Here is a 21,999-nt window from a genome sequence, read left to right as displayed (position 1 = left end):
TGCCTCTTCCTAGACTTCAGTAAGGCTTATTGATTGCCTAAATCACGAACAACTACTCCAAAAACTAGGAAACCTTGGTATAAGAGGAAAAGCTCAAAGCTGGTTCCGTAGCTACCTGACTGATAGAAAGATGTTTGTGGAAGTAAATTACACTGAAAACAACATACTACAGAAATGTCAATCAAAAACCACTGACACACAAAGGGGCGTACCACAAGGATCGGTTCTGGGGCCAGTCTTGTTCCTCCTACTTACAAATGACATGCCCAACTGGCTAGGAGACATCTGTCATTTACCGTCATGTATGCAGACGACACAGCACTAACAATAGCAAATAAATCAATAGCAATACTCCAGAGAAAACACAACTGCCACTTTCAATAAAAACAAAACTATTCTGTACCAGAAATGACCTTGTCTTAAATAATAAAAAAACAGTTCAGATGACCTTCAGCAATCTACGCAGAGACCTTAACTTGACGCTCCCAGACCTAGAAATAAAAAACACCACCAGACACCTTGGTATCATAATTGATGATAAACTGTCATGGAAGCCACAAATAGATCAACTGTGCAAAAAACTATCTGCAGGAAACTATGTTATACGTAGAATAAAACAAATAAGTGGCACAGACACGGCAAAGGTAGCTTACTTTGCTCTCTTCGAATCACACCTGAGATATGGCATTGCCACTTGGGGAGGAAACATCCAAAACCAACCTTGAGAGAGTTCTGATCAACCAGAAGAGGGCAATTAGATGCCTCGCAGGCCTTAACTACCGTGACAGCTGCCGAGAACACTTCAAAAATTTTAAAATATTGACAGTCGTATCACTCTACATAAGAGAAGTAATCTTCCACACTGTAAAAAACATCACAGCCAAGACACTCAGATCTGCACCAGCACAACACTAGACATGCCTCGGACTTCGCATTGCCCCCACACCATCTGAGCCTATACAAGAGGAAACCATCCTATAAAGGAGCCCGCCTACTTCAACCACCTTCCAGAGCACTTAAAGAACCAACCACCTCAACCGCTTCAAGAAACAACTGACTCTGTGGCTCCAAGAGAGACCTTTTTACACAGAAGAAGAATTTACAAACAGCTAAAAATTGTTACCTTATACCTGTATAACTGACGCTATGTACTGTTCTCAAAGAACATGTCAATAAAGTATATTGTCTATTGTCTATTGTCTATTGTGTGCGTGTGTGTAATGCGTACATGTGTGATACTTGGTGTTTTCCTAACCTTATCTTAATATATAAAATGGCATAGAAACTCATCCTTTCCAAAAAGCCTACAAATTGTCTACTAACTCCAAGACTTTTATTTACCAAAAAAACAACCTAAAACAGGTTTAGTTACTTATTTCACTACACACACTTATACGTAAAATATACACATTTTTTATCAAGCAATACTACCGCTATGTAAAATTGACGCACGGCCTAAATAAAAATCAATGTTGAGATAAGAAAAAGAACTACACACACCCTTACACTTCGGAGAACGAACGACCATTGATCAGTAGAAGCACTGCCCAAAGTTTAAACCGGAAGGTTGGGGGGGAGAGTAGGTGTGACTATAAACATGACGCATATACGTAAAACTTACGCACGGTAGTGTTCTAGGGTTAAATGATGGCTTAATATGAGACTGAGAAGAACCTTTTTTCATCAAAGTTAATCAACATTTGAGTTATTAAATACAGTAATACTGGGTGTCCCAGAAAGGAATGCATAAGGGCTTTGTAGCCATGCCCGCGGAAAATCATTTGCCATGGATCGATTTACCGGCGAGCAGCGTGCTTTCTGTGTACGCGAGTATTACCATACGCTTTCTTATGTGACAGTTCGACGACACTTCTGCGCTCAATACAGACTTCATGATCTCAACCAAACACCATCAGTGGACATAATTAAATGCTGGGTGCGCAAATTTGAAGCTACAGGATCAACTATGAACCCTCGTCCCATCGGTCGCCATAGAGAAGTGCGTTCTGAACAAAATATCGAGCGTGTCCGAGATGCTGTGGAGGATAATCCACATCGATCAGTAAGAAAACACGCTGCTGCTTTGAATATACCCCGAACCAGTATTCAACGCATTTTGAAACAAGATTTGAAGTTACACCCGTACAAAATCCAGTTAGTACAGGCATTGAAAGAGGCTGACTACCCGCTTCGGCTTAACTACGCAAACGAGATGCTTCGTAGTTTTAGAAATTTCAATAACATAATCTTCAGTGATGAAGCACATTTACATGTCGATGGATATGTGAATAAGCAAAACTGCCGTTATTGGTCTGCAGAAAATCCAAGGGAGAAACACCAACGCTGTTTACATTCCCCGAAGGTTACTGTCTGGGCGGGAATGACTCAAACAGGCATCATTGGGCCGTATTTCTTTGAGGATAACCAAGGGAACACAGTGACAGTAAATTCCCAGCGATACATAACAATGATTAATGATCATTTACAGCCATTCTTGCAGACGTTACCTCGGGCTAACAGGCAAAGATTGTGGTTTCAACAGGACGGAGCTACGTGTCATACAGCAGGAAACTCCATGACTGCAATAAGGCAGCTGTTTCGTGGGAAAGTCATTTCCAGATTTGATGAAATCAACTTTCCTCCAAGAAGCCCAGACCTAACTCTACTGGACTTTTTTTTGTGGGGGTATCTAAAAAGTCGGGTGTACAACAACGCTCCTGCTACCCTCGATCATCTGAAGCAAAATATTCGTGAGGAAATTGAAGACATCCCACCAGAACTCTGCTGTCGAGTTTTCGCAGATGTAAGGTTTCGTTTGGCGGAGTGCCGGCGCCGGAGGGGTCTACATCTGGATGATGTAATCTTTCACAAGTAATTTCCCTGAAGTGTAAAAACAGGTAATCCTGGGATAATTGCTGTAAATAAAGCCATTTTTCTGTTTTTTTCTTTTTTAAAGTGCATTCCTTTCTGGGACACACCCAGTACATTTTATTATTTGTGTTAAATTGGTGAATCTCGATTTTTGTAAAAGAACAGAATAGACATTTACTAGAGGATGACCACTTGAATATTGGATGGCAACCAGAACTCTCAAACCTTCAAGGATCAACATTGCCAGTACTAAATCCACACTAAACCGACAAGGATGATTGGAAGATGAATAAATGTCAATGGAACACACTAAGTAAAACTGGACTTGAACTCAAGTAAGATCTACCCAATTTATGATTCCAAATCTTTCAAAATTCAAACCTATTTTTTTGTATAAGTTCAAACCTAACATGCACCAAAACCTTTTATATGTTGGATATAGTTTTTTTTTATATGCCTATGGCAGTATAATCCACGAAACCCTGTATCACATTTCAGATTCAGATTCAGATTCAGAAATTCTTTATTCATAAAACAAATGCACAGATTGTACAATGAATAGCGTCAATCATAGTTAATAAAAAAATTATCTAACATCAACTTATAAAATATTAACTAACATAAGCATTTAGTACTAGGATTACTATTATAATTTTCAAGTGTATTTCATGCACAGTTGCTAGAATAAACATTCATTCATTATAAGTTATGGTAATAAATAATTATCTTATACATATAAACAGACACATACATACATAAATACATATACACAGACACATATACACGTAAATACATATAGACATGTTGAGCTAAACCAGTCAATTAGCCCTTTCAAAAAATTCTTGGAATGAATATATAGGTCTATTTAGTAGATATTCTTTAAGTTTAGTTTTGAAATGATTCGTGTTGTAGTTAGTTTTCAACTCAATTGGTAAATGATTTAGAAACTTTTTCCCCATGTACGAGGTTTTCTTTTTATAAAATTCCAAGTGATGAGAATCATTAGATATATTGAACCGTGTATTATATTGATGTTTTCTTTCTGTTAAAGCAAGATTGCAGAAATGAACAACGTAATTTATAGTTTCAAATATGTATAGATTGTAGACAGTAAATATTTGGAGTTCCCTAAAAATATGCTTAACTGAATCTCTCCTCTTTAATCTCTTTATAATTCTAATAGCGTGTTTATTTGAAAAATAAACTCAATAATAATTGTAAATCAAACGTTTATTTATTTATATCAATAGCTAGTTAAGCAAGGGCAAAGAACGGGTTAATAAATAAATAAAGCAAAAGACAAATTAATATACTCTTAGAAATTCTGTATTCTGTTACAGCAATATAATCCGAGAAAGAATCATTTGTTTTCACAGCACTTTATATCATTCATCTGCAAGAAAATTATGGAGGTGCATAGTGAGAAATTAATTTACAATATACATTAAAAAAATATAACAATATATTACATAGACTACCTTAAAGACAATACAAGACTATAATCAGTATCAGGTGGAAAATAAATTATGTGCATCTATCTACCATGTTTGAAATCCTGATAGTATGTATTTCTGACTCACTCTCGCACTTAATTATATAGAATATATAGAGGTTTTAGAAAGGACATTGTGAAGGCATAATAATACACACTTACACAAAGACCTGATCCAACTGTCAGCACAAAATAAACTGTGGATACAATTTGTATAACTTTTTCAATTTTAAAGTAAAACCGCTCTTGTTTAAAATTTTTTGTTGAATACAATTGATTTTATATTGGCAATAAACATTGTTTCTAATAAATGACTTGAACACCAATAATTTTTTTTTTAATTTATCATCATATTTTTCAATTACTTTCATGGAAAACTTTACTTTTTGTGACAACCAGGACTGGGTACATACCTTTCAAAACAAAAACTGTCATTCACAAATTGCAATAACTTTAGTGTACAAGGAATGAAGAAGTACCTGATGATTATCTGAGTATTAGACAACCCTTTGGTTCTTAGGTTACTATCCGAGTAAATCAAGTAGGCAAAGTATTCAGAACCACAGCTAAACATACCTTAGCTATACAATCCGTGTATGTGAACATCGCTTTGACTCTGTCATCCATACTCAGGTGGTACAGCAGCTTCAACACTACCACGTTCACCTGATGTTCTTCATCACCTGCACAGTTCAAATTGCATTGTGTATTATTACAACAGGGAGACAATATCTTCCTTATTTCATAATAATGTGATGGTTTCCAATAGAAGAAAACAAATTAAATCATTGCATTGAGTGACTCTCCATTTTTGAGTAGTATAAAAATCAAACAGTAATTATTTTATTTTATTTAATACCAAACCAGGTGTATGTCTGAACTATATGTGACGGTCTAGTGTTTGGATTATTAGACTTTAGAAAACACAAAAATGACTGAAAACGTTCCGTAGAAGTGTAAATCAAGAAATAAATCATAAATAATTACACTAATATGGGTCACAGAAAACTTTGGTTTGTAGGTCTAGGAACTATATACAGTAAAACCCTGATAAGTCGGCCCCCGTTAACCCGGAAGTCCGGCTAACCCGGATCGATTTTCAATTAAAAAATAAAAAATCAGACAAACATTTTATAATAAAAACGTAATATTTTAGAGTAGTATAGTATCCGTGAATCGATGTTGCATCAGTATTTGATGGGACTGTACGACAGTGAGTGTGTGACTCATGGCACACGGCGGCCTAGTGGCAGGCAACAAAAAGTGATACTTCTGGAATTTAATTTCTCGTTTCTCCTTCTCTTGATAACTGGGTAAACATTTATTGATCTGGAAACATCAAAATTTCTGTTTTTCTGAGTCAACCTTGTTATGGAAATTTTAATACATAATAAAAAATAGCCAAATCTAGATAATGCCACCTACATTTACTACAACTTTCTTTAAACTGACCATAAAAAAAAAAAATAAAAGTGCCATAGTTGTCAAGAAATTTACAGATAAATTCAATTTTTTTTAAATAACTCCATATAAATTAAAACTAATTCACACAAACTAAACTAAGAGTATTTTTTCAACAGTGGCAATGTTTTACCTCAGAAAGCTTTTAGTGTAGAAATGAATAGATTTATGTTAGTATTAAGTAACTGGTTGAAACTGAATGCTTTCTACTATGTTGACAAATATTTAACATGTGATATTAATACACTGGTTTTTTAAATATTTTAATTTATAATTTTTTATTTAGTATCTGTACTTAGTTTGTATGTATCATGTTCATTTATTAAGTTTTAGTTGTGAATTTTAATTAATTATTTATTTATGATATAAATATACTATTGTTTAAGGGTAAACTGTTAAATATTGCTGCACTGAATGTTTCTATTGCATGTAAATTGCTTAATGACAATAAAATATCTTGAATCTTTAACAGCAATATCACACTAATATAATGTGCAAACCCTTAAATATAGTATATAACATTCAAATTAAATATAAAGGGTGATTCATAAGGAGCGCCGGTTTTGATATATCAAATTAAGAGATTTATTGTTATGAAAATCTGAAACCAAATACATAAATAAGTTCATCTAACATTCCGATTTCATGTATGAAAAATAATGTCATGCGTGTGTCCTCCTCTGCTACGCTGCGCTGGCAAGCAACAACTCTGTCCATGAAATTAGCCATGACTGCACGACAAGTTTCCACTTCAATTTGGCTGACAAACCCGTCGAATTTCCTCCTTCAACTAATTGATGGTTCGGGGTTTATTGGCATAAACTATTGACTTTAGATAACCCCAAAGATGAAAGTCACAAGGTGTTAAGTCACACCACCTTGGTGGCCATTGATTGTCGGAATTACGAGAAATGACGCGATCCTGAAAACGGTCACGGACCAACACAATTGTTTCATGGGCAGCGTGGCAGGTGGCACCATCCTGTTGAAACCAAAACTGGTCAATGTCTATGTTACCCAAATGAGGCCACAAAAACTTCCTAATCATCGTACGGTATCGGTCTTCATTCACTGTCACAGCTTGCCCTTCCTGATCTTCAAAAAAATAAGGGCCGATGATGCCGCCCGACCAAAAGCCACACCAAACTGTCACTCGTTGTGGATACATTTCCCTTTCATTAATCATGCGAGGGTTTTCTGAACCCCAGATACGGCAGTTCTGTTTATTAACAAATCCATTCAATTGGAAGTGCGCTTCATCACTGAAGATGATATTCATTGCGAAGTTTTCTTCCTTCTGCGAATTTCTCAATACCCAATCAACAAACTGTCGTCTCTTCTGGTGATCTGCCACTTTCAATTGCTGCGTCAGCTGAATTTTATAGGGGTGATATTTGAGATCGTACCGAAGAATTCTCCGTACAGAAGAACATCTTAAACCCAATTGTTTAGAACGGCAACGTATTGATTTCGCTGGGCTAACAGCTACACTGTCACGAACCACCTCAAAGTTCTGTTCGGTTCGGGCACAACGACGACGTCCAGAACTTTTGAGGTCGACTGTTGAACCCGTTTCTTGAAACTTTTTCATGAGTCTGCGAAATGTTGATTCATTCGGTGCTTAATTACGTCCTAGAGTACCTCAAAGTCGCCTCATTGTAGCCGCATAACTCTCTCCACTTTGATAAAACGTTTTCACTATTAACACTCGTTGCGCACAAGTAAACTTCTCCATGGTTACACACAGAATACACTAATGAGAGAAATATCAGCTGCGTCAACAATCGGAATGTAGTCAGAAATACAATCAAGGTCAAACATTGTTGCCAACCGATAAAATAAAATTTACCGGTCTTTTCAAAACCGGCGCTCTTTTTGAATCACCCATTATTATTAAAACTGCAGGGAGAAAGGAATTTAAAATTGTTTTGGAGGCTTTTGTACAATATCAACCCAAAAACTCAATTATTTTTTTCTTTAGATCTGAGCAAACTTTTGGTAATTTAAGTTTTTTATTTTTCCAGGTATCGTACAAAGCAAGTCTCATAGAAAGCAGTGTGTGTGCAATGACAACTCAATGTCTGATTTCAGAACTGTGACCTGCGGAGTTCCGCAAGGATCAATACTTGGCCCACTACTTTTTATTTTGTACATAAATGACATTAACACTGTATTGCGACATTGCAAATTTCACTGTTATGCTGATGACTTACAAATCTACTCACACTTTAACATTATCGACATAAACCAGACTGTGAAGTGGATGAATGAAGACATACAACGACTTGTTCAATGGTCTTTAAAAAATGGACTTAAACTTAACCCGGATAAAACCCAACCCATGATTGTCTGTCATCAACGACTTGCCAACTCCATTGACCTACAAAATACACCGACAATAACTGTAGACGGAAAACTTTTACCATACGTTGAAAGGGTAAAAAGTTTAGGACTAATCATAAGCAAGACACTTGGATGGACCGATGCAGTGGTGTACACCTGTAACAGGGTGTTCGCTGCTGTGCACACACTGAAACGAATGCAAGGACTTCTACCATTTCACATTAAACTTCTGTTGATCAAGTCACTTGTGTTTCCTTACTTTAACTACTGCAACTCTGTAATCAATGACATGACTGTAGCCCTTAGCACTAAACTGCAAAGAGCACAAAATTACTGCATTCGCTTTCTGTTTGATTTACGTCGTAGGGATCATGTTACACCATATTTTATTCAATCATCAATTCTAAAATTAGCTGATTTAAGATCGATTAGAATTTTGTCATTGTTGCACTCTATTATTAATACGGATTCACCAAAATATTTATCTGAAAACTTTCAGTTTTTGGCGGAGAGTGGCGCAAGAGAAACTCGGTCTGGTGCACTAAGTCTCAGAATTCCAATACACAGAACCAAAACCTATAACCGATCCTTCACCGTTACCGCATGTAGATTATGGAACTCCTTGCCAGATCCTGTCAAACAAATTGAGAGCCGAAAACGGTTTGTGGCAGAGCTGAGACGAAAATACCTGGACCGGATGATCGTGGCGGGCGGCGGGGCTACTCTTTGAATCGTGACTGTGTGAATGGAAGAGTGAATGGAATACTGTAAGTGTAAGCTATAGTTAATTAGCCTTAATTTACATTATTAAGATTAATTTTTTAAGAGGTTAAATGTAAGAAAGGACCATGTGGTCCTAATTTCGCCTCAATAAAGAAGTGTTTCTTTCTTTCTTTCATACAGTACAAAGGCTCCCTTCATGTCATAGTATTAGAACCATTGAGCGTCTCAGTGTTATGCATACATCCCCATTGGAAAGGGTCCAGCATCACAATGCAATTATGCTAGAGCTCACTGGTAGACTAAGTTATGTGATCTGTGAGCAAAAGAGTCCAGCAACCCTTTAAGTATTTATTGAGACAGTGATTACCAGGCACTCACCATCAAGTATTTCTCTTCAGAAGCATCAAGCATCACTCATTCAGTGCTCTATCTGCTTGATACTTGACAGTAAGTCAGGCACTACTACACAGAGTGAAGAGTACCTACTTGTGTGGATTAATGAAATTCATAATAATTTATTTAATATTTAAAATATAGTAACTTTTGAAAAGTATTTGCCAATTTGTATACAAAAATTTTCAATAATAAAACAAATTATATTTTAAAATAAAATGAGTCAATTTGGTATAATCTTAAAAAATGTTGTAAAATAGAAGTTAAATATCATGGCAATTATGAACTGTGGATTTTGAACCATTGTTAGACCACAGTAAGTACCATCTCTCATAATCCCTTAATGCATAGTTTGTAATATTTGTTGAACAATGATTTACCAAGCATGCTGACCAACTTGGGTAAGAAGCCGACTCTGACCATCTTCTCCCGTAGGTTTGTGTCAAAGGACAGGTTATACAGCAGGTTCAAGGTCACCAGTTCCAGAGTCTTATCCTTCATCAGTAGGAGCTTTGGTAATTTGTCAATCACATTCAGGTTGGCCTGTACAAACAAGATTTTATTCACATTTAACCATTTTAGCACCTAGCATATTGGGTAGATCACGTCTAATAACGCCAGAGTTAGTGATATGGGTTGTCCCGTTGGGCGCCGCGGCGTAGTCACTGGGTATGTGGCAGTAGGGCCAGAGCAATTTACAAAGTATGACACACATCGTTATAAATCGTTCTCATTTCGCTAAATTTTATGGTAAACTAATGATTTTGACCTTTTTTTGCTATTAATAGAAGACCAATTACATGTAATGGAATTTATGAAATGTTGATCTGTTAAAATTGTATACCTTTAAAAGTTAGATTTTTTTATGTAAATTAAGAGCTCAATAAATGCCTGAATAAACATTTACTCAACAAACCTCTGTATTATAGTGTACGGTAATATATTTAATTGAGAACAACCTGTGAAAATTTGGTAAAATAATACTAAAAATTTATATATTTATTAGTAAACAAAGTACAAAACTGACTTTTACCATAAAAACTCATGTCACATTAGATAAAACATTTTAGAGTGTATTGTTATTTTGTTTGAATATTATAGGAATGTCTATGCAGTGCTACTTGCTATAGTATATTTTACATAGTTTATGCATATTATAAAATGCATAAATCATTACTAGTTTTATTGATATTGGTCAATAAATGGTTGTGTACTGCATGAAAATTTTGATAGCCTAAATAAAGGCTCTTGGCGCTTAACGTCCGAAACTTGTCCAAGCCTATATATAGGCTCTTGACGTTTTACCACCAACCTAGCTTGACCCTAAATAAAGGCTCTTGGCGATTTATGACTTAACAGGTTGATCCTATATATAGGCTCTTGGTGCTAAAAGAGTTAAACCACATTTAGCATTTAACTTTTAGTATGCTAGTTTGTATTCTTAATAAATTTTAACTATACATTTGCTTAACAACCTACCATTTCATCCTTGTTTTCTCGGTAGACAGAGAGTTTAAGGAGAAATGATGAAACAAGGACCAGCAATTCCAGTGTACTGCGTTCCAGAGATGTCACAAGCAAGCCTACAACGTTGCGTTTGCGCATCTTGTCCTCAACTTTCACGTTTTCAGCCAGGTTCAACAGTAAGTAGAAGCAAACTGTAAAATAAATAATCCAAGGATAAGTAAGAATATTTGTAAACCTAGATTTTTTAACCCTGGTGCTGATATTTAAACAACACAGACCGTCTCACTGCAGATGTAATCATCTGGACAATGATGATAAGACAAAGTAAATTTGTTGAACTGAAAGTAAAAATGTAGAACTGCCAGTTTAGAATTAAAGTACAACCTATATACAATATTTTACATTTGGAATATTTGTAAAACAACACATCTGTAATTTAGTTATTATGAGTTGAGTCAAGCACATGTTAATGAAAATTACTGAAATTTTACATTTCTAAATACCTCTTAAAAGCTGATCTTGTTTCTTTGCTAGAGTAGCCAGCTTTCGTAAGTTCATTGTTGGCTCTTCTGTTTTTTCACCTGAAACAAGTTATGTATCTAAAAACCCCATCAGTTCATTTTTTCATTCCTTAAAATATATATAAATACATCTAAAACAAACTATAAAATTGTTTTAGTAACAGAAAAATACTATGTTGATAAAATTTTTTGTTAAGAAGTATATCTGTTATTGTTTGAAAATGTATACATACACGTTAATGTATTAGCAAACATCAGTTGAAAAAACTTCATGGTTTACAAAATATGAATTAATAAAAATCTGTCCAAACTATCTAACTGTATCATGTAGTAAGCAATCTTACTAATCTTAATAAACTTAGTAAAATGAAACTTCAGGAAAGAATAAATTATTCCAGACCTCTTCCTAAATTGTTATTTTAGTAAAGTTGTATAATTCAAATAATATGAACCATATACCATAGTAAGAATTATTCTGGTACATGTTTCATATTACTTACACAACTTCACTAAAAATAAAAATTCAGTATGAGTTCTGAAATAATTTTTTATATCCTGAATTTTATTTACTCAATTACTCTATTTATCTAAATTAGTCCTTATACAATATTAATAAAACACCATGTACCACCGGTTGATTTCTTCTTCTCCTCCGCTGGCTGTTTGATGGGTCTTCGAGCACTTCGAGGCAGGGGTAGCCTAGACACGGGAGGAGTGGGTGGGGTGGCAACACTGCGACTCTCCACCTCTTTCTTGAGCTGTGCGAAGCGGTTCAGTTCATACTCCACAATCTCCAGACACAACGATCCTACCTGTACATCGTGACAGTGGAACATTAGAGATTATTTACCAGCTTATTTTAATGTAAAATGGATTATATATGACTCTGATATTGTAAAAAACTTCATAGTTTTAAAAGTCAATTGAAACTCATGTTAAGCTCAACAAGCATCAAAATCACAGAAAATGTATTATTACCTTCTCTTTCACATTGAACTTCCTAGAATTTACGTTATAGGCTCCAAGAGAACAAAGTTAGGACTATATTTATAACTCAAGACTATACTTAATGCAAATATTTTGTCACCAATAACAATATTTAACTGTACAATTAAATTACATTTTTCAATCGTATACTTTTTTGACGAGATCATATTTTTTTCATTTAAATCTGGCCTCAGCACAACATTAAACTTTAGGTAATAATAAAATTTCTTGTTATCAAACAAGAAAACTATTTTTAAAGATCGCTCACTACCAGACTCTACAACAAAATACCACAGGAGCTCATGTCTGAGGAAGAGCCCAATCCTTCAGAAATAAGACCAAGGAATGTTTTAGAATAGTGTTGTTTAAAGAAATATATTTTTTGCCTGTTAAAACAATGTACTAAGTGTAATGGAGAGACATTTATCTAATGGCACTCTAAGTTACTCTACAGAGTGTCCCATAACTCTCTGGGCAACGATATATCACATTATTGCTTATGTCCAGATTGTAGCATTTGCTACATAGGGCAATTTAAAATGTATTTATTAAATATTGATGGAAAAAATCATATTCGAAAATATTTTAAAATGTAATTATTAATGTCAAAATATACATACAAAAAATCATGTAATTCCTCAAGAAAGGGGATATAGGAAATTAGAGCAAGACAGCAGGAGTTTCTGGTAGTCTACTTTATTAACAGGTTTACAGCTATATATTTGAATTTTGTTCTCTCTTACTTTGTGATTGGATAGTTAGAGGCCAATCAAAGGCGTCACTTACAGTTAGCTGGTTAGTGGAAGGGGTCAGTATAAAAACCTTCAACACGCGCTTCTCTGCGTCTTTTGAGTATCTTTTTACAGTTAATTGTTGGTGGTTTTTGTTTAACTTGTTACCCTACCAGTCTGCGGATTATTTTATTATTTTGATACAAAAGGGAAATAAGAAGATTTGAATTCACTTAATAATTAATGCAAGTTTTCAAAAGAGTACAAGTTTTTACAAGTATTGTTCAAAGTAAAGTATTCAAGTTTGAAATTATTTAAAAGTAACTTGTAATAAAATTTAATATACAACATTCAGAGTAATTTTTATTCAACAAGAAATAAAGTTTTTAGTAAATATTTTTGGATGAAACATAGTTAAATTACAATTTAAACTATGAGACTGTACAGGTTGTGACAAAAGTGGAATTGTTCAGGAAGTTTTTAGTTCAGTTTTATTTAACCTTATTTATAATTAAGAAAAGTTCATTATATTTTGAATTAAATTATAAATTTTATTTTATTTAAATTTTATAACAAAGTTACATTTTTAGTTTCATTTTATTCTTGAAAGTTATAAAGTTAGAAGTTAACTTTAATTTAATTTATGTTATATGAAAGAAGCAGACCTTTTTTTGAGAAAACTTTTACAACAAAAGTGGATGTGTAAGCTTTTGTGAATTAAATTTAAATATCTAACAGTACACATATTGTTCTTTTAAGTGCACTTTAATTTGAAATTAATGAATTGCTTATTGATAAACAATTTTTTAAAGTGATTTGAGAAAGTATTATCCTGTCTATCTACCCTAATAAATATAATTAATTCTTTTTTTAACTGGTTATTTAAGTGTTATTAACAGCCAAATACATTTCACCATATGAACATGTGTCTCCTGTGCTTAGTTTTCTATCTGTTTGTCTGAATGAACCTGTTTTTTATAAAAAAATAAATATCTTGAAAACTAATTAATTAAATCCAAAATATTTATGATAACAAGGCTAGTTACGACAAGTATATTATGATATTATCTTTAATCATTTCAAAATGGTGGTCATTAAAACTTTTTAACTTCGAATATCTTTAAAACCAGCAATTTTACTAAGTAATAACAAGAATAACTAGTAATTAACCTTGCTACCATAAAAATTTGACCCAAATTTAGAAGGATTTAATTCATTAGTTTTTAAGATATTAATTGTGTTATTAAAAACACAAACAAACAGATAAGAAACTAAGTACCAGAGACCCATGTTCATATATAGTGAAATGTTTTTGTCTTGACCCGGCAATAGTGTGATATACGTATGAGCAGAAAGTTATGAAACACTCTGTATATTTAGAAATCAAGACTATAATGCTAACACTTTATTACTGATAACAATATTTAACTAGATAATAATAATTTGTAACTTAAAAACATATTTTTACTTATTTATATTATCATTATTAGTGTTCATTGTTATATAGTTTTAAAAAGTCACAATAGAGGACACTTTAATAGTACAGTATTCTTACGACGTACCTTGTACTGTTGGATGATGGGATGAAACTGGCTGAAAGTAGAGAAACAGAAGAATGTATAAACAATGTTTGTACTCAGCTCCAGATTCTTCTTCCAGTCCTCTCTTAATACTCGAGCGAGGGCACTAAGCACAGCATCTGAAATAAAACAAAAACTGTAACACATTTTAAAGACTGCAAATTATATTAATTCGAATTTTTAAATTTATTCCAAAAGTGATGTTGCAGAATTTTAAACAGGATGTCTGAATCATTATTTATAACTGAGAAATGAAATTTTATTAAATTCACAAAGTTAAATTAGAGTATTGCTGCAACTTCTGTGCTTACAATCAAAAACAAAAAGACTTGATGTCTACTGACCGCTGTTTGCTAAATCTTCCAGGTTGTTGGGATCCTTGGCCAATTCGAGTATGAGTGCTGACCCTCTGGTCTTATCAGGTAGATCCTCGTAGAGCAGTTCCATGTAGCTCTCTATCATTGTGAAGCTGGCAGGCTGACCGCTGGGTGTGGGGGCAGGTGATGGGCTTTCAGATCCAGAATCCTTCTCCGTCCAGCTTTCCACACTTTCTAACAACCAATGGACAATTTTAACAGAACTACATCACTAGAGAAACTTTCAAGAATAAAACAGCCATCCCTTTGAAGAGGATTCATAGTACTTGTACTACGATCGGAAATTCATATTATGTGCCTATTTATTAAAGTCACAGTGTTGTATTTTGAACTTCATCTCGTACCTGTAAATGCATTATCTTTCCGACTCTGCAAGTAGTAAATCAGATGTTCCACTTCTGCTGTTTTCGACGGATGGATCAGTGTGCACTTTTGAACTACTTCTCGGGCCAATGCAGCACAGTCTGTTCCAACATCCAGCCTCTTGAGGCGAATTATCTTTTGGCATTCCTGTAGATATATTTCACTCAGTATTAATATTGATAGAGAAAAAAGTAATCATTCAGTAGTACACACACGAAAAGTTAGTACTTAGCCTTTATGGTATACTCCAAAATAAAACATTTTCAAAGTTACGAGGGTCTTCCAGAAAGTAAAGAACGATTGCGCATCACGGGCGGCGCAGTTCCCCCACCACCGCGGTAGATAGCTTGTTCGTTAGCCACACCTTCTGCCTCAGTGTGAGCTGAGTAGCGGTACCGTGAGGTCACGTTTGCGTCTCCTGTGAAAGTTTAAAATGGCGGCGTTAATTGAAAATCCCGCCAAGTGTGAACTGCGTAGTGTGATACGGTTTCTGAATGCACAGAATGTTCGACCTATTGAAATTTATAGGCAAATTAAGGCAGTTTACGGTGACAATGCGATGAACGAGTCATCAGTGAGAAAATGGTGCATTCAATTTAAGGAAGGTCGAACTAATGTGCACGACGAGGAACGAAGTGGAAGGCCGTCACTCGTTACTGACGAGTTGGCAGCGAAAGTTGATGGAAAAATTCAACAAAACCGTCGTTTCACTTTGAGTGGTCTAGTGGAATTTTTTCCACAAATTTCAAGGTCGCTTTTGCACGAAATAGTGACTGAACGTCTTGGTTATCAGAAAATGTGTGCTCGTTGGGTGCCTAAGATTCTTACTGATGTCCACAAGACTAAACGGATGGGAGCAGCTCTTGAGTTTTTGACTCAGTATGACGAAGAAGGTGATGCGTTTCTTGACCGCATCGTAACGGGTGACAAAACTTGGGTTTCCTATCGAACCCCGGAAACAAAGCTCCAGTCAATGGAATGGCATCACTCGAATTCACCAACAAAAAAAAACAGGAAAGAAAAACCAAATTTGAACACCAGGAAATTGATGGCAACAGTTTTTTGGGACCGAAAAGGCCTAATCCATGTGGAGTTCATGCCGAGAGGCGAAACAATCAACTCAGAGGCCTACATCGAGACCTTGCATCGGCTTCGCCGCGCTATTCAGATCAAACGACGCGGAATGCTGTCGTCGAAAGTGGTGCTGATCCACGACAATGCTCGGCCTCATTGCAGTGCACGAACCAAAGCAGAACTCAATTCTTTCAAATGGCAAATCTTCGGACACCCTCCGTCGTATAGTCCAGATCTGGCTCCGAGTGACTATCACTTGTTTCCAAAGTTGAAAGTGTTTTTAGGCGGAAAAAACTTTTTGGGTGACGAAGACCTCAAAGAAGGAGTAAAAACGTGGCTTCATTCCTTGGCGGCAGAACAGTATAACGTCGGTATAGAAAAACTGGTGCCACGCTACAACAAGTGCCTTGACAGTTCCGGCGATTTTGTACAAAAATAGAGTAAGTTTATAAGTATTTATAAATAAATTTTCATGCTCTTATCTTTTGTTTTTATTGACTTATAACAAAACGTTCTTTACTTTCTGGAAGACCCTTGTAAAATACCAAATAAAGATTTTCAAGTTAAAATACAGAATCTTTTCCTTTAGTCATAAACTTTATACATAATATACATGAATAATACAAATAAAGGTATTGCTAATTACACTAAATTTACAAAACCAAAAATCTCTGTTTACACTATTAGATTACAAAATGTTAAGTTCAGCTCCATTTCCATTTATTGCAGTGTCAGAAATCTGACACTGTCACAGACTTGACTCCTGAAATCTGAAGTCCATGTCTGTCTGAAGAGATCTAAAATAAGTCGGTGATAAATAAGCTTAAAACAAACTTTTTACACTCTTTCGATATTAGAGACGCCTAGACTGCAATATCAAGTGTAAACTACATGAAGAGGTTTTCTCATTGTTTCATCAAGTGCAAAATTCAGTGCACTACAATGTTTTAGACACAATCCCAAAGCATTGCAGAGCAACCGAGTTTTTCACACAGTGTCAGATTTCAGATGCTGCATTACGCTAAAAGTAAATTGGAGCTGAACTCAACATTCACATTAAGTTGGCCCTCCGCAACAAGGCTGCGTTATGTGTAAAAAACTATTACACAGATTTACTAATATGCCAGGAAAGTATAAACATCCCACTGCTAAAGTAGCTGTAACTCTTATTTTTCAACAACCAATTTACATAAATAGGATACTGTTTGAGCTGATTAGCACTACATTTTTACAAGTAAAACCCCTGTGTGCATCACCCAAAAAAAAAAAACACCACTTAAAATTGATATGAGTACCATATGTTAATGCTAAATTGATATGATAAAATGTAAGCAATTTTAATATAAAATACAAGGGTTATTCAATAAGTAACAAGACAAATTACTACTAAAATGGTTTATACAAGTAGCAACACTTATAAACACTCTTGCCCCATCTTTCTACTAATTTTTACATACCCTTGACATAACATTTTTTGGGTTGATCTCAAAGTCACTTTTGCACCTGATTTTTGACCTCTTCATTGAATTAAAAATGTTTTCTTCGTAGACAATCTTTAAGGGATCAAAACCCATAGAAGTCTAATGGGGTGAGGTCAAGGCTGTAAGGGATGTAGAAGGATCTCGCAACCCAGTTTCTGAAGTTTGTGTTTCGTCTGCTGTTCCGTAAGTAACGGGCATTGTCATGAAGCAATATCACGCCTTCATTTAAGAGTCTGCGGCATTTCATTCGGATGGCAGGTCTTATCTTGTTTCCATCATGTCACTGTAATGCTGGCTGTTGATTGTTCTTGGGCTTTCAAGAAAATCATAATAAATCGGCATCTAAAAATCCCAGAATACTGTAAGCATGACTTTACTTGCAGATGGCTGGGTCCTGAAGTTTTTGCGAGTGGGAAAAGTTATATGCTCCTACTCAAGGCTCTGTTATTTTGACTTTGGCTCTTGTAGGTGGATCCATGTTTCATCACACGTTACAATGCTTTACAAAAAAACTTATCCCTCAGTTGAAACTTAATTTTTCAACTGTTGACTGATTTGAAGCAGGGTTTCTTAGTGATCGTCTGTAAGTTGTCTGGGCAAACACCTTATACAGGTTTTCTTGTAATGCAGCTTATTGTGAATAATTTTATGGATAGTTCCAACACTCACGTTTATTTTTACATTTATCAGTTCAACAGTGATAAGCCTATTTTCCCAAAATTAATGCATCAATCCGAGATTCCAGAGAGGAAGTCTCAACTTTGACTGGCCGTCCACTACATTACTTGTCAAAAACTTTTGTATGGCCACTTTGAAATTGTTCTACTCATTTGTAAACATTTGATCGATTAAAATGTTTACAATGTCTACTGTAAGATATCTCTGTACACTTTTAACATTCTTTCATGGCAATTTATCTCGTTACTTATTGAATGAATCTTGTATCATATAAACGGATTTACAAATCATGTGTTTATTTACAATAATGTACATTGTATTGCAACTTAAATAAATAATAAATTACTGACTAAAAATTCTTTTCAAGGTTTTTGAAACAATTGATCTATACCTTTTTCTCGCTGACCATTGGTTCCCCACATTCTCCAAGAATGATTGCTTCCAATTCATAGTTTACAATTAGTGCAGACTCTGTAGGATGCACATCAATGGAGCCTGATCTTACTCTCCTGTAACAGTTTAAATCAAATCATTGTAACCACTACTTTTACCACTTACTCTTTGAGGACCAAATGTTTTTACAAGCTGGAATTGAACAGTACCAGACTTTTCTGTGTTTAATTTCCCATTAAATTATATATTTTATTTACATTTTTATTTTATTTGTTTCAACCCTTAAAAGATGCTTTGTACTTTTAAAATCAAATTATTTACTATATTTGCTGAAAGAATATTTAATTGTTATTCTGAAAGTCTGAACAATTATTAATAATTGTATACTGTTATTGTGCAAATTTGAGAATTTAGTTAATCAAATATAATACTAAAATAACTCACAGTTTACTTTCTAGAGTTCACTATATATTTTTGTTCACTATACATCAGTTTCAAGATGTTTGTTTTTTTGTTAAGTTTTTTTTATTATTTAAATTACTTTTGCCTGTCACCTGTTTTAATTTTACCGTTTGATTAAGGGTTGTGGTTCCTTTATTATTTATAACATTACGTAATTGTTTAAACTATTTTTATTAATATGAAACATGTGACTTTTATTTTAGTGTTTTAGATATATTGATCTAAAAATCTATCGATATTTCTGTTATTCATATCTGAAGTAGGCCTATTTATGATTGTAATAAGCAATATAAAAACCGTGTCTGCTTCTCATACTCTGTCCCAATAGCATACCGCCCTACCAAAGAACCAACCGCCCTACCCAAGAGCCTACTACCCAAACTGAGGGCACAACATGAACCTAAGACGAACCTGAGAGCTAACTGCCATACCCAAAGGTTTATCTCCCTACCCAACAATCTACTGCCTTATCCTAGAGCTCAACGCCGTACTCAATTTACTACCTTTTTGGGAGAATGTACGGGTAGCTTTAATAAGCGGCCTGCACTCATTATTCGGTTATTTTTAACGAATGAATTGATTGTTTTTTATCCGAATGAATACAACAATTTTCAAACATATGATTTCAACTTAGTTATAGTATTTTTTATATAAACAATAAACAGCAAGAAGTAATGAACTGTTGGATAATTTATAAATGGTGATCAATATGAGGAAATTATGTAAGTACATGTGGGTTTGGCTCCTGGTTTATACATGGGGAGAATACTTTCCTCCATTTCACAAAGTGGTTGCTCACTGCTATCCGGGCAGGCTGTAAGTATTCAAACGTTTTTCTTATATGTAGGCCATAGGCTAGTTGGTTTGGGTAAACTTTAATAAGCAGCCTACACTTGTTATTCGATTGCTAGTATCGAATGGTCAGATTGTTTTTATCCAAAGGAAAATTTGATATTAACTTACAATTTATTTCACTTAGCATATGATTTCAATTTATTAGTTATAGTAATTTCAATGTAAATAAACAACAAGAAGTAACTAATATTTTGAGACTTTGACAATGGCGATGAATATGAGGAAAATATGCAAGATATTTCTCACAAGTGACGAGATTTGTTTAAGTAGCTTCAACATGTGGGTTTGGCTCCTGGTATCACTTGGGGAGAATTCTTTCCTCCATTTCAAAAAAGCAGTTACTTATTGATATCAAGCTAGGCAAGTTATAAATATTGTAAGGTTTCTTTGATATCTAAGTCTAGGTCGTAGTTGTTTTGTAATGTTACTATAAAAATTATGTATTAAAAATTGTAATGTACAAGATTCTTCTTGTAACGGTAATTTATTATAACTCTTATTGTGTATGATTTTTACATACATCGAAGTTGGATAAAATATAGAATTGTTCAAAAACAGCAATTGAATAACGAGTGTAGGCCACTTATTAAAGTCTCCCTGTTCGTTTTGTTATTTTGTAATGTTATTGTTAACTTTTTTTATTAAAATTGTAATGTATTATTCTTCTTTTTAATATTTTATAACTACTGATACCTACGATTATTATACAATATCAAAGCTTCTTAATATATATATATATAAAATCCTTCGATAATGACAATCGAGTAATGAGTGTTAGTATAGGCCACTTATTAAAGCCTCCCTAAAAGTACATTTTTATTTCTTAACATTTACCTAATTTTTAGGTCAATTAATACAGTAATGAGAAAGAAATTCAACTAAATTGAATTACCTCTTGATGTACCTAGCATCTTCTGGTTGCATACTTCAGAAAAACAGTCCTACAATAAAATTATACTTCCACCATTTATTTCAAGATATATTTTTTAAAGAATTAAACTATAACCTTAATACCAAAAAATATTGAGTATGTTTCTTACAAACTTGAGCATTTACCGTAATTAAAATTTGGAATTTTACAAATGACAGCATTAGTAGTAGTAAACAAGATTTATCAGCTGATATTGACAATTGAAAATTTTGATTCCAAAACAATTTTAGATTAACCAGTAGCAGACTTACTTTCAACAGACCCGCGACAAAAACAAAGCATGAGATGTTAATATCAATTATGCGATAAAAAAATAGCAGGCGAGTTTTATGAAAAGTTAGTTAAATTGTTTCTGAATTAAATACTATTTAATTTGTAATTGTGTTGGTTTTTCGTTCTTTCATGTGTAATGATGTACTTTTTAACACTTTTAAATACTAACAACTTGGTTTCACCTTTTTATATTTGTCATCATTGTTCAATGTGTAATCCTATAATATTATTCAAACATAAACATAACCCAGGCCTCCTGTGATTTGTAAAATATTAATTGGAACTCCAAACTGCATACAGATTACTATTAGTGCCGATACATCACTGTTAAACATTAATGATTCTGATTAAAGGCGGTGGTTTCGTCACTCTAAATAAAGAAAATCGACATATTCAAGTAGCATAGTTTAACCTCAGAAATCCGTTCTGGGCGCTGAACAAACGTGTAGACAAAATAGAGGGTTTTCCTATGAAAACCTGCGTTGGGAAAATGACAATACAGCCAAAGTTGAAATGAATGGCAACACCACTATTGACACCCAT

At 34.1% G+C, this 21,999-nt stretch overlaps 1 protein-coding gene across 1 annotated transcript in view; it reads right to left on the bottom strand.

Annotated features, from left to right (window-relative positions):
* Nucleotides 1-21,408, bottom strand: part of LOC124374728 (kinesin-associated protein 3-like) — a gene marked incomplete at its 3' end in the record, with an annotated part of 30,707 nt that extends 9,299 nt beyond the window's left edge. The window contains 10 exon segments of the mRNA XM_046832893.1: nucleotides 4,940-5,046; nucleotides 9,664-9,826; nucleotides 10,763-10,941; nucleotides 11,254-11,331; nucleotides 11,900-12,083; nucleotides 14,552-14,688; nucleotides 14,914-15,120; nucleotides 15,291-15,456; nucleotides 18,934-19,051; nucleotides 21,145-21,408. Of these exon segments, the coding sequence (XP_046688849.1) occupies nucleotides 4,940-5,046; nucleotides 9,664-9,826; nucleotides 10,763-10,941; nucleotides 11,254-11,331; nucleotides 11,900-12,083; nucleotides 14,552-14,688; nucleotides 14,914-15,120; nucleotides 15,291-15,456; nucleotides 18,934-19,051; nucleotides 21,145-21,176 (1,371 nt within the window).
* Nucleotides 21,409-21,999: the final 591 nt, after the last annotated feature.

This window comes from Homalodisca vitripennis, unplaced genomic scaffold (assembly GCF_021130785.1).
Source record: "Homalodisca vitripennis isolate AUS2020 unplaced genomic scaffold, UT_GWSS_2.1 ScUCBcl_9706;HRSCAF=18293, whole genome shotgun sequence".
NCBI classification, from domain to species: Eukaryota; Metazoa; Arthropoda; class Insecta; order Hemiptera; family Cicadellidae; genus Homalodisca; species Homalodisca vitripennis.
The sequence above is the reverse complement of the archived record's forward strand: the minus strand, read 5'-3'. Positions and strand labels throughout refer to the sequence as shown.